The sequence below is a fragment of the Arachis ipaensis genome, chromosome B6, assembly GCF_059453495.1.
Source record: "Arachis ipaensis isolate K30076 ecotype BB chromosome B6, ASM5945349v1, whole genome shotgun sequence".
Taxonomy (NCBI): domain Eukaryota; kingdom Viridiplantae; phylum Streptophyta; class Magnoliopsida; order Fabales; family Fabaceae; genus Arachis; species Arachis ipaensis.
The window spans coordinates 135,414,100-135,432,430 of NC_142441.1; the positions used below are offsets into that span (position 1 = coordinate 135,414,100).

At 38.8% G+C, this 18,331-nt stretch overlaps 2 protein-coding genes across 2 annotated transcripts; one reads left to right on the forward strand and one right to left on the reverse strand.

The window, feature by feature from the left end:
• Window positions 1-780: 780 nt before the first annotated feature.
• LOC107605021 (Peptidase family M48 family protein) lies at window positions 781-7,018 on the forward strand. Its single transcript, XM_016306755.3, has 9 exons — window positions 781-1,225; window positions 1,352-1,409; window positions 2,731-2,798; window positions 3,428-3,607; window positions 4,384-4,480; window positions 4,853-4,962; window positions 5,542-5,675; window positions 5,775-5,969; window positions 6,690-7,018. The coding sequence occupies exons 1-8, from the start codon at window positions 1,025-1,027 to the stop codon at window positions 5,911-5,913; spliced, it is 987 nt and encodes a 328-aa protein (XP_016162241.1). The 5' UTR covers window positions 781-1,024; the 3' UTR covers window positions 5,914-5,969; window positions 6,690-7,018.
• Window positions 7,019-13,785: 6,767 nt separating this feature from the next.
• Window positions 13,786-15,434, reverse strand: LOC148562842 (uncharacterized). Its single transcript, XM_088491021.1, has 3 exons — window positions 14,885-15,434; window positions 14,427-14,800; window positions 13,786-14,157 (listed from the first exon to the last, which is right to left on the reverse strand). The coding sequence occupies exons 1-3, from the start codon at window positions 15,432-15,434 to the stop codon at window positions 13,786-13,788; spliced, it is 1,296 nt and encodes a 431-aa protein (XP_088347147.1).
• Window positions 15,435-18,331: the final 2,897 nt, after the last annotated feature.

The window sequence follows — 18,331 nt, forward strand, 5'->3', positions numbered from 1 at the left end:
CTAATTTATAATTTGGACGATCTTTCCTTTTATAGAAATTTAGTAAGCACAGGCATACTTAGAAGATTTCCGATCCCTGTAAAAAGAGTTCAAATATCCTGTTCAAATACTTCACAGTCCCTTATCACTTGCTTTAAATTTCATGATAAACACTCTTCAATTAATTTTTGTTTGTTCCCATTCTTTTTTAAACAATTTTTTTTATTCGAATGCACTTCTCTACTTGTCCTCGATTATCAAGCATTCAAGATATTCAAAATACAAATATATACCGATAATCCAATTCAATTCAATTAACTTGGATTTTTTAGGATAACATTACATCTATCAAAAATCAATCCCTGTTAGCATAGAAAAATACGATTTAGCATCTCATAATTTTTTATATTATTATAAATAAATTTGATTATTTTAATTATTAATTATTTAATTAAAAATACATAAATCAATATATATAAATATATACAAATATATAATAAATAATTTAATAATTAATTTTAAAAATATTTTTTATCTAATTTTTCTATTTTGGATGATACAAAAGAAAAAAAATCAACACTAACTTTATTAAAAAAGAAATTTTAGATGACCAATATTTTTTATTATTTTTATTTTATATTTAAAGTAATACTATCAAATTATTTTTATTTTATATTAAAAATATTAATTTCTTAATATTTCTCCTATTAAAATTGTTCGTATAAAACACCTCAAAATATTATTTAAAAAGGGAAAGGAAAAAAAAAACTACTCAAAAATCAAAATATCTTAATGCAAGACAACCAAGTGAGCACACATTTAGTTAGTTAATCTTCCCACAAAGTCAACAGAAAATGAAGTGGCGCGAAACAGGTACCATAGGTTGCCGGCTGGGGCCACAACCACCTATACATTAAGAAACAATCATCAACGCTGTGTGCACTGCGCACCCATTCCTCCTCACAACATCAGAAACACCATTACTAAGCTAATCTGCGCTTCTGCTTCTGCTTCTTCTTACTATTATTATTACTATTATTCTTCAATGGCTTCGGTAACTTTTTCCGCGCACTGCCTCCTCCACAAACCCAATTCTCTTTCTTTCAGTTTTTTAGCCTCGGACAAATTCAGGTTCGGACGAGTCGGAAAGAACAAGAAACTTGGATTAACGCTGTGCAGAGCAGGTTCGGCTCTTGCCTTTCGAGATCTCGACGCCGATGAATTTCGCCACCCTCTTGATAAACAGGTCTGTCTGTGGCTTCTGAACCTTTTCATTTTTTTTTTCTGAGAACTCGTTCGGAACTTTTTCAGCGCTTAATTTTTTTCATGCACTCATGTTTTTTTTTTTTCTTATTTTGCTTTCAATCTCCAGAACACGCTGATACTGAGAGCGATTCCAGGATTAAATGAATTGGGGAAAGCACTTCTAGGTAATAAATATATTAAAATTGAAGTATCCCCTGTGAATTGGGATCCTAAGTGATGCAGTTTAGTGTTGTATTTCATTGATTCTGTTGATTAAGCTTTTGATTTTTCATGAATCTTTGTATTTCTCAATTGCAAGCTGTGTTCCCGTTAGAATGCTTTGTTTACATGATTACTCTCTCTCTCTCTCTCTCTCTCTCTCTATATATATATATATATATATATACTCACTTCTACCTCATACACTAAGCTGACAAACACTAGCCGTGTGCATCTCACCGGCACAACTCATGTAGCTGATATATGGCATAAGATGTATACACAAAATCACATAACCTTCACAAGTTTTCTGCCACATGTAGTTGGGCCATTGGATAAAACTTGTTCCCCCGTATAACTCCTTCCCTGAATGGTTCAAATTGTCTGTATTTAGGCTTGCTTTGGTAAAATTTTTCCTTTTCACAAATAGCTTATCAAAGTTGGTTTTTGACAGATAGCTTTCTAAAACCTGTAATACCAGTTTTTGGTAAACCAAACTAAAAATTACTTTTAGAAACTACAAACAACAACAATTGTATTTGGTAAAATAGTTTTTAAAATTTAAAATGATTATGATAGACATAAATAGTGGGAGAATCTTTTATCGTGAATGAAATTTCACATTAATAATATAACTAAGGGTAAATTTGAATATTTATTAATATGAGATTATATTAGATTTTTATTTTGATAAGCACAAATCAACTTGTTCTCAAAAACACCCTTAATCTTTTAAAACTACAAGTACAAGCACATAATTTTTTTTTTTTTTTACAAATACAAAGCACCTCTCGAAACAGTTTTACCAAATGATGCCTAAGGGCAAGATTCAAGGCTATAAATCTTTCCCCTTATGCAATTGTCATTGGCTAAACTGTTCTACTTGTAAGAAAACGTCATTCTCAATATTTCCATGCATGGATACCCACCAAAACTTTTCACTTTTCGCAGAACCATTAACATTGGGTGATCTAGGCTTGAGTTGCTTCTTAGATGGAATACAATACTAGTTTTGTTTATCTCTAACAGCAAGGACTCCCCATGTGTGCATGATTGCACGTGAAAGGTGTAGTTATGTTGTTGTTGATTTGATCAATGATGAATTATTGGGCTCACCTGGCACCAAAACCAACCACTTTTTGCTGTACTAATTATGAATTTATACATGCTTTTCAGATCTTAATGGCCATCTGTATATGATGCTTTCAAAGACATTGCTTTATGTTTCACGCAAGTTCCTTATATTCAATGACATCTTAGAATGTTCTCCCTTAAAATGAATTGCAGGAAGTGTCGCAGAGCAGGTCATGCTCCTAGAGAATATAGGGACATCTGTCCTTGTTTCCAAAAATCAGGTATCCCGAACACTTAGAAAAACAAACATTTTGTTCAGCTTGTACTCAGTAAACACACTTGGCTGGAAGGCAATATATTAGATAAAATATACATGCTCTATGGTGCTTGATCTCAGTGGAAATGCTAGGTTTTGTTGTAACACACAATTAGTTTATGCAAAAGGAAAACAAACAAAGATGCAAATGTGCAAGCATGTATACACACAGCACAAGTTCGCTAATGGCCTTGTACATAAAAATCACATGCATGTTGCCACAGCGGTGACTTATTTTGCATGAACTCCATTACTTTTCTTCCTCACAACTGAAGAGCCAGTGTTCATTCCATTAATTCTATGCTTGTATATGCAAGCACATTTGAGTAACCATTCTTGAAACAATTTAACTAGTTCCTCTTGCAATTACCAACTTAGGAATGATAATTCCGATTAAATATAGGAGCAATGAAGTTTTTGCATTTAACATATGATAGTTATGAATTTGCAGAGTGTGGCTGCATGACATAATATACTTGTTATAAGGAGTTCATTCTTTATTATGCAACTTGGATCAAGAAGTAATTTCAATTATGCTGCCAGCAAAGTTGTTATTAAAAGTTGAATAACTAACAATATCTCTTGTTATCTCAGCTTCCTGATCTTCACCACTTGATGGTTGAAGCTGCACAAATATTAAATGTTGATGCCCCTGATCTATATGTTCGTCAAAGTCCTGTGCCGAATGCATACACATTAGCTATAAGTGGCAAACGACCATTTGTTGTTATTCACACTAGCCTTGTGGAGCTCTTGACAAGAGCAGAGTTGCAGGTTATATTATATTTTTTTTCTTTTTTTTTTCACATCTTTTTTTATTTACATTTATATTCATTGAAAATATTATAGTTACAAAGTAAAGTTAATTAATTTTCATATCGATCATGAAAAGTAGAAAAACAAGATGCTTTGACCTTTGAATCCACCACAGTTTCTCCCATAGTTCACCTTCCAAACTCTTCAATGAACTATTCATTACATGAATTAAAAAGTAGTCATTCGTATTACAACATTCATTTCTAGGAACTAAAGAGGACTTTTTCTAGAAACAGAACATGAGAGAAATAACTTGGAAAAAGGGGAGACAGATTTAACCTCTAAGTACCTGCTGAACTATACATCTCATGAACTAAGCAGGCAAACCTGAAAATTAGAAATGACATGTAGTAACATAGAATGATGGAAATTGCAAAAGCTTGTTAAAGAAAGGTTTAGAACATTGAAGTCCTACTCAACCTTTGCACCAGCATTAGCCAGTCAAACTCACCTAAATTATCTTTGCATGCATCTTCTTTTGTAAAAGCTATTTTGCCAATTTTATTAACTAGTGTAGCATCCGTAAAATTCTTCCCCTTAATCTATGTGGGCTATGACTTACGAGTAACGGGATGTAGTAGGAAGTTATACTTCAAGGGTTTGTGTTTTACATGATAATATATTTCTTCTTTTCCAATATGCTTGATCAAAAATGTTAAAATTATGCTTGTCAATCGTTTCCGATGTTGTGGTTCAAAAAATGCTATTAACTCGCCATCGGCTTATTTCAACAGGCTGTTTTGGCTCATGAGTTGGGTCACCTAAAATGTGATCATGGAGTGTGGCTTACATATGCAAATATTCTAACCCTCGGAGCTTATACTGTACCTGGTATGTGAAACAGTGTCTTGTTTCAGTTTTTGATAAATTGTGATACACAAGCACAAACACATGTATTATTATTTATATTGTTTATATTCTGATTTGTCATAAATATTAGTAGAATTTGAATTCATTGGAGAATTTGGAGTACGCCCAACATTTTCTAGTTTCTAATCCCAAATTATTTTATATCTTCCGGTCAAGTAGTTAACTGTGTCAGATGATAAAAGTTGGGGAGACACAAGTAGTCCAACCCGTCCTAAATGAAGTAGGGTAAAAAATCCATGTGACCATTTCATTCTTTTTACCAATTGAGTAATAAGTTAACAATCACGAAACATTGAATATGATGCCTACTTTCAAGCTCGTCCTTTGTTGTAGGCATTGGAGGTATGATAGCTCGGACTATGGAGGAGCAGTTATTCCGGTGGCTACGAGCTGCTGAGTTGACTTGTGATCGAGCAGCTCTACTTGTTGCTCAGGACCCTAAGGTATTCTATTGGCAAACATCATAATCTATATATATATATATATATTGGTTTAATTCTAACATACGGACACATGACATGGGACACGACACGACATAGGACACGCAGACACACGAATTTAAAATTCTTATAAGACACGGAAATACAGCATATATATAAAATATAAAATATTTTTTAGATAAATTGTAATAATATTTTGGTATTTTATTGATATAAAAATATAAATTAATTTTTTATTATTTTTAATGTTTTTTTAATTATATAAAATATTTAAATATTTGTTGTTTTAATAACTAATAATATATACTATTTCTAAACTCATTTCAAGAATATATGTTAAGAATAAGACTAGACACACTAACATGTGATAGTATTAGGTATATGCATGTCTGGAGAAAAATTTTTTATTTTTTATTAAGATTTAAGACACAAAAGACATACGTGTCAGACGAGTATTCATGAGTGTCGTGTTCGACACAAAGACACAACAAATAAAAAAAGTGTAGGTGCTTAGTAGATTCTAACTTTCTATATTGTACATTGATTTAATTATAAAAATTAATTTTTGGTATCCTACAAGAGGTAGTCATCTCTGTCCTCATGAAATTAGCTGGTGGATGCCCATCTATGGCTGATCAACTAAATGTCGATGCATTCTTGGAGCAAGCTCGCTCTTATGAAAAAGCTGCTTCCAGCCCTGTTGGGTGGTACATAAGGTGTGTAGCTTTCTGCATACAACACTGGAATCTTGGGAATGTTCTTATTTGGAAGCTAAACTTAAACTTTTTCTCTTTTTTTTTGTCCCTGTTGTCAAGGAATGCACAAACAAGGCAACTGTCACACCCTTTGCCAGTTCTACGCGCTAGTGAAATCGACGAATGGTCTCGAAGTACAGCTTATCGATCTCTCCTGAAACGTGGAATACAGATTGAATCACTACAACAAAAAATCTAGCACTTCCTTATAGGCTTTGTTTGTTCAAAATGTGGTACTGCTCAATGTTCTTCCTGGTTAGTTTCTTAAAACTATACAAGCTCCATGCATAAACTATATATTTGCAATTGATATTGGCATATTGCATATGGTTTTATAATGGATTACATATACGTACTGGAAGAAACGGACTACATTTTCAAACTGCCTTTGTTCAGGAAATATTTTTCCCTTAATGTTGGTCTTAGTAAATACTCTCGTGCATATAGATTAAGTGTGCAATTTCAGAATTCTACTTTATTACAAATAACTATCCATTTAGAAAATATTGGTTATTTTTTTTTTCACCATCTGCTATCCTTATTCATGTACGATAATATTAAGAAGACAAAAAAAAAGTTAAATAATTTAAATGTCTTATTTTGTATTTATTTATTACAAAGTATATTAAATAAAGCTAAAACTAATAAGTTTTGGCAATTTTTGACTAAAAATTCTTATTTTTTGAGATTTTTCGATTCAAGTATAATACATTTTCTCAATCTTATTAAATGTTCTTAATATTATTAACATTATAATGTTAAGATTTTTTTGGAATTTCAATATTTTTTAATAATTTTTTTAATTTATGTGTGCATTTAAAATGGGACACTTACTTGATAATGCATGGATGGAGTAGCAAGTCATAAATAACCTTGACTTATTCCTGAACATAATACACTATTTATATGCTTTTAATTTTTAAATCCATTATGAAACCTGCAACGTATTTTATTTCTCACTTTTTTTTTATGCAGCATTTAGTGCAACCGAACGTGACAGATGATCAAATGGTGTCAGGAAGCAGTAGAATTTATGATGGATATACGACTACAGGAGACAAAATTTCTTATTCTATAATGTAAATCTACAAATGCATCACTGTGATTTTTATATATGTCAGCCATATTGTAAGTATAAATTTAGCCAGAAGAATGATTATCTCATAGATATATATTACTCTTTGAAAGGAAGTAATTACTTGTATAATTCTAGGATATAAATTCTCTTCACTTTTGACAATCCATTATGTAAGTATATTTTTGAAAATTTGCATGTGTTGTGATGTAAACGTTTTATGAGTAAATTAAATCGAGCAAATTATTATTTTTATTTATTTTATAATGCTGATAAATTTATTTATAATTTAATTTTATATCTATTAAAAATGAGTAACTTATTAATTTTTTTTTACTAAAAATAGGAAGACTCGAACCCGCAATCTCTTAGATGAATAAATTATTATTTTTACTTTTAAAAGTTTTAGAATAGTTATTGTTCATACCCTGGCCCAACGAAAAAGGCCCAGGATCCCAATAAAAAGGCCCAACCCAAAGGGTTGGCCTCACCTTTCACCAGATTAGCCACTACGAAGTCGGAACTAGTCACGACTTGCTCTAAAGAAGTCGGGAACGAGGATTAACTGGCAGATAAGCACTCATTTGAATGAGTAACTGCCCCTAGAATCTCTCTAACAACTTCACGAGCCATATCCTAACTTCCCTAAGATAAAGGGACGGTTAACACCCTAGAAAAGTGGCACTACTCCAACGGTGGTTATTGGCTTACCACTATAAATACACTGACACCCCTCAGGTATCTCTAAGTCCCAATACTCTCTAGACCTGCTAACCCCTTTGCTGACTTAGGCATTGGAGTGTCTTTGCAGGTACCACCCCCCATTCACTCATACTCATAAGTCGGACGGAGGCCCCCAAGGCGCAAACCCTGACAAAGGCTTCCTCCCTTAGACGATTGAGCCAACCAGCGCCATCCAGCCCATTAATCTCCGGTTACCTACCGTAACATTGGCGCCGTTGCCGGGGACCCGAGAGATCAACCAGTGATGGCGGACGGATCCCCTGAGGAGGGTCATGTGGAAACAGATTCTGAACAAGAGAATCTGGACACCAGAAATAGTGACGCGGACCTAACCCTCCATCAGGAAACCAACGATCAACACAAAGAAGGAACCTCCGGAGTCAAAACCCCGAAGGTGAATTCCTCAGAAGGCCGTGAGTCAGAGAAGGACGGACAGTCCCATTCAACTGAGCTCATGGGGTTAGTCCATATTCACCAAAATCGTTTGGAACAGCTAGAACAGGAACGGGAGCGACAAAAGAAGATAGAAAAGCGCCTAAGAGAGGAGATGGATAAACGAAAAGAGTTAGAGGAAAAACTCTTAAAGCTAGAATCCTCCCTCAAAGGTCGGAACTCCCGTGATAGTAGAGAAGAGTCCCCCCTAGGAGGGGAAGATCCTTTTAGTGAGGACATAATGAGGGCAAAAGTTCCGAGAAACTTTAGAAGCCCCGATATGGACCTCTACGACGGAACCACTGATCCAAAGCATCATCTGAGCAACTTTAAAAGTCGGATGTATCTGGCTGACGCTTCCGATGCTACGCGATGCAAAGCTTTTCCGACAACCTTGTCAAAAGCAGCGATGAAGTGGTTTGACAGCCTCCCCCCGAGGTCGGTCACCAGTTTTGAAGACCTCTCAAGGAAATTCTTGATGAGGTTCTCTATCCAGAAAGACAAAGTTAAACATGCACCAAGCCTCCTGGGAATAAAACAGGAGGTCGGAGAATCCTTACGAGCCTATATGGAAAGGTTCAACAAAGCATGTTTAGAGATTCAAGACCTGCCCACCGAGGCAGTCATAATGGGGCTAGTCAATGGGCTCAGAGAAAGTCCCTTCTCACAGTCCATATCCAAAAGACATCCCATCTCTCTAAGTGATGTACAGGAAAGAGCTGAAAAGTACATCAATATGGAGGAAAATGCTAAGTTAAGAGACCTGAGTTGGCGACCTGGGCACCCTCCCTCAACAAAAGAAAGAGAGAGGGAAACCAAAAAGAAAGAAGAACTCGGCCTCGATAGACCAAGAAAATATCACTCTTATACTCCTCTAAAGGTCTCTATAGTGGACGTATACAGAGAGATTTGTAATACTGAAAGGCTACCACCCCCCAGACCCATTAAAAATAAAAAAGGGGGGAGCCTCAGCGACTACTGTGAGTACCATAAAATATATGGTCACTCCACAAACGACTGCTACGACCTTAAAAATGTGATAGAAAAGCTGGCTAGGGAAGGTCGGCTCGACAGATATCTCATAGAAAGGTCGGACAGTCATGGGAAGAGAAAGCGAGACGATATGGATAGAAGAGACCCACCACCGCAGACTCCGGAGAGACATATCCATATGATCTCAGGAGGGTTCGCGGAAGGGGGACTCACCAAATCCTCTCGCAAAAGACATCTCAAGAGAGTCTACCAGGTCGGAGGAGAGTCATCCGACCTCCCTACCATTTCATTCACAAATGAAGATGGGCAAGGAATAATCCCTGGACACGATGATCCAGTGGTAATAACTATGATCCTAGCAAATGCTCATCTCCACAGAACCCTAGTAGACCAAGGAAGCTCAGCGGACATTCTTTTTAAGCCCGCTTTCGACAAACTAGGGTTGGATGAGAAAGAATTAAGAGCCTACCCCGACACCTTATATGGACTAGGCGACACGCCAATAAAGCCACTAGGGTTTTTGCCCCTCCACACCACCTTTGGAAAAGGAAAAAAATCAAAAACTCTGAGCATAGACTTCATAGTCATCGATGTAGGGTCAGCATATAATGCTTTAATTGGCAGGACTACCCTTAATCGACTCGGAGCGGTGGTATCCACCCCTCACCTTTGTATGAAATTCCCGACTTCAGCGGGGATAGCAACGGTAAGGGGAGATCAGAAATTGGCAAGGAAATGCTACAATGAAAGCCTAAACCTGAGAGGAAAAAGCCGAGAAGTTCACACAGTAGAGCTCGGAGGCGCAAGGGCTAGAGAGGAGCTGCGTCCACAACCGGGAGGAAAAACCGAGGAGATACAGGTCGGCGAAGAGGAGGGAAAAAAAATACTCATATAGGGGCCAACCTAGGGGAAACCCTAAAACAAGGGTTGACTAAACTCCTAAGAGATAACTCCGATCTCTTCGCCTGGAAGGCCTCCGACATGCCTGGGATAGACCCCGAGCTCATGTCCCATAAGCTCTCGGTTTACCCGGGGTCCCGACCTGTACAACAGAGAAGACGCAAGCTCGGCCCAGAGCGAGCCCTAATAGTAGAGGAGCAAGTACAAGCGCTCCTAGAAGCCGGCTTCATTAGAGAAGTCAAGTACCCAACATGGCTAGCCAATGTAGTGCTAGTCAAAAAACAAAATGGCAAATGGAGAACGTGTGTCGACTACACCGACTTAAATAAGGCATGTCCCAAGGACCCTTATCCACTGCCAAGCATTGACACCCTAGTAGACTCCAGCTCGGGGCATCAGTACTTGTCGTTCATGGACGCCTACTCGGGGTATAACCAAATCCCGATGTTTGAGCCAGACCAGGAGAAAACATCATTCATCACGCCCAGAGCTAATTTTCGCTACGTGGTCATGCCATTCGGATTGAAAAATGCAGGGGCCACATATCAGAGGTTGATGAATAAGGTGTTTGCCTCTCACCTAGGGAGCCTAATGGAAGTATACGTCGACGATATGCTGGTAAAGACCAAGAAAGAAGTCGACCTCCTGTCTGACCTCTCACAAGTCCTTGACACCATAAGGTTGCGCGGGATGAGACTAAATCCTGCAAAGTGCGCCTTCGCGGTAGAGGCAGGAAAATTCCTAGGGTTTATGCTAACACAGAGAGGGATTGAAGCTAATCCCGACAAGTGTAGAGCTATCCTAGAGATGAAAAGCCCGACTTGTTTAAGAGAGGTCCAACAGCTGAATGGCCGACTTGCAGCCCTTTCCATATTTTTGGCAGGATCGGCGCTAAAATCCCTCCCACTGTTCTCCTTATTGAGAAAGGGATGTCAGTTTGAATGGACTCCTGAATGCGAGGAGGCGTTTCAGGAGTTCAAAAGATTCTTAAGCCAACCTCCTATTTTGACCCGACCTATAGCTGGGGAAGACCTCGTCCTATACTTATCTGTAGCAGACAAGGCCGTCTCATCGGCCCTGATCAGAGAAGACGAGATTGGACAGCACCCAGTATATTTCATCAGTAAAGTTCTACAAGGCCCTGAACTAAGGTACCACAAACTGGAGAAGTTTGCCTACTCCTTAGTAGTAGCCTCACGAAGACTACGGCCTTACTTTCAAGCTCACACAATAAGAGTCCGCACGAACCAACCCATGAAGCAAATCCTCCAAAAGACGGATGTTGCAGGGAGAATGGTTCAATGGGCAATAGAGCTCTCCGAGTTCGACCTGAAGTATGAAGCTCGGACGGCGATTAAAGCCCAGTGCCTCACCGACTTCATCGCAGAATACGCAGGAGACCAAGAGAAAAAACCAACTACATGGGAACTCTATGTAGATGGATCCTCGAACAAAATAGGAAGCGGTGCAGGCATAATATTGGTGGATGAAAGGGAAACCCAGATAGAAGTTTCCCTCAAATTTGAATTCCCAGCTTCAAATAATCAGGCAGAGTATGAAGCTCTGATTGCTGGATTGAAGCTGGCGGAAGAAGTCGGTGCTACAAAAGTGATGATATACAGCGACTCGCAAGTGGTAACCTCCCAGATAAGTGGAGAGTATCAGGCGAAGGACCAAAATATGAAAAAGTACTTGGAAAAAACTCTGGAACATCTTGGGCGCTTTGCAGAAATCGAGGTCAAACATATAACTCGGGATCTAAATAGCAGAGCAGACGCCCTATCCAAGTTAGCAAGTACCAAACCAGGAGAGAATAACAGAAGCCTGATCCAGGAAACTCTCCAGAAACCCTCCGTAGTAAAAGAAAAAGACAAACAAGAGGTACTTGAGGTAGCCGGATTAAACCTCGGATGGATGAACCCCTTGGTCGAATACATGAAATTCGACATCCTCCTCAAGGAGGCTAAGAAGATCCGAAGGGAAGCACAACATTACACTCTGGTGAGAAATATCCTCTACAGAAGGGGGATATCAACACCATTATTAAAATGTGTACCGACCTCAAGAACCACCGAAGTGTTAGAAGAAATCCACAGTGGGATCTGCAGAAATCATCTCGGAGCGAGATCACTAGCCAGGAAAGTAATCCGAGCAGGATTCTACTGGCCGACCTTGCAGAAAGATGCCACAGAATTTGTGAAAAAATGCCAACCATGCCAGATGCATGCAAATTTCCATGTGGCCCCACCAGAGGAGCTCATCAGTATCACTTCTCCATGGCCTTTTGCAAAGTGGGGAATGGATTTGTTAGGTCCTTTTCCCCAGGCGCTAGGACAAGTCAGATACCTGATCGTGGGAATAGATTACTTCACAAAGTGGATAGAAGCAGAGCCATTGGCCACCATCACCGCACAAAGAAGTCGGAGGTTCCTCTATAAAAATATCATCACAAGGTATGGGATACCTCATTCCATTACTACAGATAATGGAACCCAGTTCACCGACTCCACCTTTAGAAGCCTAGTAGCCAGTATGAAAATCAAACACCAGTTCACCTCGGTGGAGCACCCGCAAGCCAATGGGCAAGCCGAGGCGGCCAACAAAGTCATACTGGCAGGGCTAAAGAAGAGATTACAAGATGCAAAAGGAGCTTGGGCCGAAGAGCTCCCCCAAGTGCTATGGGCCTACAGGACGACACCCCAATCCGCCACTGGAGAAACTCCCTTCCGACTAGTTTATGGGGTAGAAGCCATGATCCCAATAGAAGTCAGCGAGCAAAGCCCAAGAGTGATTCTCCATGACGAGATCGGGAATATACAGGGGCACAAGGAGGAGCTCGACTTGCTCCCCGAAGTCCGAGAAGAAGCCCAGATAAGAGAGGCAGCATTGAAGCAAAGGATGGCTACAAGATACAACAAAAAAGTCATCCGAAGAACATTCACCCTAAGCGACTTGGTCCTGATCAGAAATGACATTGGAGTCAACAAATCAGGAGAAGGAAAACTCGTTGCAAATTGGAAGGGACCATACAAAATCAATGAGATCTTAGGAAAAGGCTATTATAAGGTGACCGACTTGGACGGCACCGAGTTACCAAGGTCGTGGCATGCTTGTAATATGAAAAGGTACTATAGCTAAAAGCGAACTCTACTCCCTGATGTACTCTTTTCCCAACTTCATGATTTTTTCCCCAGAGCCAAAGGGTTTTTTCTGAAGAAGGGTTTTTAACGAGGCATCATAGTAGGGGCTAAGGGAAATAGACTATCAAAAACCCTTAGTAGCAATGAAGTACCCCCCCCCCCCCCAACTAATAAAGATCTTTTCATCTTACAAATATCTCTTATAAATTCTTTTTTTATTATTTTCTGTTCCTTTCTACGAAACGCGCCGACTTAAACTCGACAAAACGTAAAAATCCCATGACCGACCTAGATGGTCGTCAGGATGAAACGACGAGGAACAAGTCGGCGTAAAGAGGTTATACAAGTTGATCATAATAAACTCGAAAACATCCCGACTTATAAGTCGGAATGAGAAACCGAGTAAAACAGAAATGAATCGCGAAAATAGCCTAAGTCATAAAAACTCAATAAAACGAAATTGAGTACTAGGAATAACAAAAGAGAGGTGAAAAAAAAAACCCAAGAAAAGATTAAAAGGCTGTCCTAAAGATCCTTAAAAAGGCTCGGAAAGACAAAAAAGCCAGAGAAAAGGTTTTCCAGAAAAGATCAAGGGGAATTCGAAAAAATCGCAATCAGAAAAGTATGCACGCATAAGGTAACTTAGACCCTTATCCAAAAAGGGTATTATAAAATGTTTTGTTTACGGCCTTAAAAGGCCAAAATATTGTTCAAACGCTACCAAAAATAAATAAAGAGTTTAAAAAAGAAGGGGACCCACAGGCCGGGCCCCCAAATAGCCAACAAATTACTTTTTTGCAAGAGCAGTAGACAGATCACCACCACCAGAGGCACCAGGACCGGGAAGAGAGGCATCCATAGGAGATGAAGAGGAAGTCGGAGGAACTGTGGAGGAACTCGGGGCATCCTTAGGGCGAGGAGGAGACTCTATAATCCTTTGCCCCCGAGTCTTCAAATCTGACTCGGAAATAATCTCGGGGACAGGGGGATCCACAATGGCACCATCGATGACAACCTTATCGGAATCTAAAGGAGAGAGGTCCAAGTCAGGAGCAATAACTCCGACCTGCTCCCTAAAGATCCTCCAAGCCTCCTCTGCGCCATCAGCAATAGAGTCCTCCAACTCGGCGTATGCCTTCCGAGAATTCAGCAGATCATTCTTCACAGACACAAGATCATCAAACAACTTTGATAGCTATCCTGTGCTGTCTTCCTCAAACCAACCTCCATGTTGCATTGGGCCTGCAACTTCCTCTCCCTCTCCCGAAAGTTATCTCTCTCCTCCCTCAGCCTGGCGACTTCCTCCTTCAACTTCCCCTCATGCTCCTGATATATGAGAAGCCTTCCTTCCAGCTCTTCGACCCTCGAGGTCATCCCTAAAGAGCTGAGAGGAGCCTTCTCGAAAATATTTAAGAGTTTGCCACAAACCCCCGCCGCCTTAAGGCTCTCCTCAACCAGAGTGGTAAGGTGGCGCCGAACAGAAACATCATCCATGCTTATACGAACATTGGGATAGATGTTCTTTCGGACGAATGCAAGAGCATCCGCCTTCACCTCACCAGAAGAGCCAGACTCTAAAGTCTTGCGCTTCTTATTCTCTGGTTCAGGAGAAGGTCGAGCAGAGGGGGGTGGCTGAGAGAAAGTTGAAGAAGAAATTACAATAGGCTGAGAGGGAGTCCCAACGTTCCGAGGAGGAGGAGGAGGAGAGATAACCGCCCTGACGCCACCAGTCCTGGCACGAGACCTTGCTTTAGCCTCCTGGACCCTTTGGTAAGACTCCTGAGCGTTTGCTTTTGCCATCTCTGAAAGAACAATAACAGATAGATCAGACAAATCGGATAAGTCAGTCAGACAAGTCGGAAATCTAACAAACAAATAAAAGCTACCTAGCTGTGCCTGGACAAAGGTCGGAGACCCCTGGAGAAACTTTTTTGTGTCCAAGTATGGGGCCCTCCCCCACACTTCTCGGAGGAACCCCACAATGGCTGCCTCTACCTCATCCAGGTCATCCAGACCATATTTCTCGCAGGGGGAGGCCTTCAGCCAGTATAAAGGAAATCGGGGAGAAGAATTGTCATTCAGAAAGAAGGGATGGTGACCCTCTACGGCTTGAACTTTGAAAAAATAATTTTTAAAGTCATGGAAGGATTCATCAAAAAGGGTAAAAACTCTCCGACCCTGTATGGCTCGGAAAGACACCCATTGTTGCTTATTGTTTAGCCCACTGAAGGGTTTGGTCATATGGAAGAGATAGAAAAAAATCTTCAAAGAAGTCGGAAACTCCAAAACCTGGCTAATAAATTGGTAAATTTTCAAAAAACCCCAAGAATTGGGGTGAAGCTGGGTAGGGGCAACTCGGCAGTGATGCAAAACAGATATCTCAAAGTTTGAAAAAGGAAGAAAAACACCCAAACGGGTGATCATGCACTCATACATAAAGAAAAAATGAGGGGCCGCCTCATTGACTCTCCCAAAGCAAACCCGGCCTTCAGGACCCGGGACTACCAATTCATACTTCGGCTCGTCATCCTCAGAAGTACAAATTCTGTGATGAGTGCGAAGGTTGGTGATAAACTCAGTATCGACCGAGGGTTCCTCCCCTAGGACCGTGACATCAACCCATTGAGAAAGGATATCTACGGAAGCCATTTCTTTTTCTTAAAAAGGTAGCAAAAACCTACAAGGGAAAAAGAAAAGGAAAAATAAAAAACACGGTCTCTAAAGGAGGAAGTACGGAACTGAAGTCTACAAACCAACCTATCTATAAAATGAAGGCATGCAAATGGAAAAGCACGTTATAAAAAGAACCAACCTTTATCCGAAAATGAGGGTTGAAGGAAATGAAAAGCCTTCGAGGATGCAACAATGCAGCACGAACGAATGAAGGGAAAATTTGAAAAATCGCAGAAACGAAGCAATGAAAGAGAGGGAAAGTATTTATAAGTACGTTAGGGGCACAATGGTAAAAGCGGGGCAGTCATTAATGAAAATGCACCGTTACCAAGACCATCAATCCCTATGCACATCCCTAACGGACACGACGCTTGATTAGACGTAACTGTCAGAACCAAAAGGTCACAAAAAGTCACGTCGGTTTCGGAACATCACGTCGGTCTCCCAACAAGTCGGCTACAACCCCGAGTAGTATACTCGAACCCAAATCTTAAAGAGAGATTGGGCTCGAGTAGGGGCACTGTTCATACCCTGGCCCAACGAATAAGGCCCAGGATCCCAATAAAAAGGCCCAACCCAAAGGGTTGGCCTCACCTTTCACCAGATTAGCCACTACGAAGTCGGAACTAGTCACGACTTGCTCTAAAGAAGTCGGGAACGAGGATTAACTGGCAGATAAGCACTCATTTGAATGAGTAACTGCCCCTAGAATCTCTCTAACCACTTCACGAGCCATATCCTAACTTTTCTAAGATAAAAGGACAGTTAACACCCTAGAAAAGTGGCACTACTCCAACGGTGGTTATTGGCTTACCACTATAAATACACTGACACCCCTCAGGTATCTCTAAGTCCCAATACTCTCTAGACCTGCTAACCCCTTTGCTGACTTAGGCATTAGAGTGTCTTTGCAGGTACCACCCCCCATTCACTCATACTCATAAGTCGGACGGAGGCCCCCAAGGCGCAAACCCTGACAAAGGCTTCCTCCCTCAGACGATTCGGCCAACCAGCCCATTAATCTCTGGTTACCTACCGTAACAGTTATAATTTTATTCATAAACGAAATTAATGTTTTGATACTTTAATTACACCGAGACTATTTTTCTTGAAAATCAAAGTTAATTGGGTAAAGTATTAAATTGGTCCGTACATTTTGGGAGTAATTTTGTTTTGATCCTTAAAGTTTAAAGTGTCATATTTGAATCCAAAAAAATTTCATTTAACTTCAATGTAGTTTGATCGTGAAGTCAAAGTTAAAAAATTAACGAAATATCCTATATAACAGCAGTACAAGAACAAGGTCGATAATTTGGAGAATAAATACAAACTCTAAAGGCACAAAATCAACGTGTATTCATCAATATATTTATTTATTATTTTTCTTATAATTTAAATAAAATATTTTCTATAGAAACTAAAGAAAATGATAAATAAATGTATTGATGCATCCATGGTTGATTTTGTACCTCTAAAGCTTGTACTTATTCTCCATATTATCAACCTTGTTCTTGTATTGCTGTCATAGAGGAGATTTCATTAATTATTTAATTTTGACCTAATGGTGGGACTACATTGAAACTAAATGAAACTTTTTTAGATTTAAATAGGACACTTTAAATCTTAAAGACTAAAACAGGATTATACATAGGGCTTTACCCAAGTTAATTTTATTGGAAAGTTTTTCATATGTTCTAATACACTTTGCTGCAACTAAGTTGGCAAAGGATTCGATGGTCCCAGAACATTTGGACCATTAAATAGTCCTATAACTAAACATATTTTTTAAGTTTTTCAATAACTGCTAAATATTCCGTTTCTAATTTTAATTATAAATTAACCCGATATATTTTATTTAATCATAAAAATATTTTTTATTTTATAAATTATTATTTTATCATTCATCTATTATGTTTATTAATAATAAAAAATAAAAACAATAACGAATTAGATCTTCCATTGATCGTAATAACTTTTTGGCAATCCCAATCGATTAAAAGTTTATCTTTGATCTATTACATCCGCCGAGGATTTTGAAATCGTTTTTTTTAGAAAATCAATCGATTGGATTAACAAAACAATCGATTGAATTTTAGGTTTCCCATAACTCAATCGATTGGACTTCAAGTTACCACAAAACAATTGATTGAAAGTTGTAAGGCAGTATGGTTTTCGCAAAAATCAATCGATTGGACTTCAAGTTACCACAAAACAATTGATTGAAAGTTGTAAGGCAGTATGGTTTTCGCAAAAATCAATCGATTGGTCATATTATCCAATCGACTGAACGATGACTAGAATGTAGGTTTTTTATAATTCAATCGATTGTTTATATTACCCAATCGATTGAAGACCGCTATTAAAATGATATATGAAAGTTTAATCGATTGATATAATAATACAATCGATTGAATTTTGTACGTGACTAATAGTATATTCCAATTCAATTGATTGGTATGATTATTCAATCAATTGAAATGTGACGTAAATAAGTTTTTTTCTGCATTCAATCAATTGGTAGGATAATCCAATCAATTGAATTTTGAATCGAGCCATTCTCAATTTTCATATCGTTTTTATAAATTTTGAATCGCGCCGTGACTAATGGTTTATAAATTTTCATATTACCCAATCGATTGAGTTATGGGAAACCTGAAATT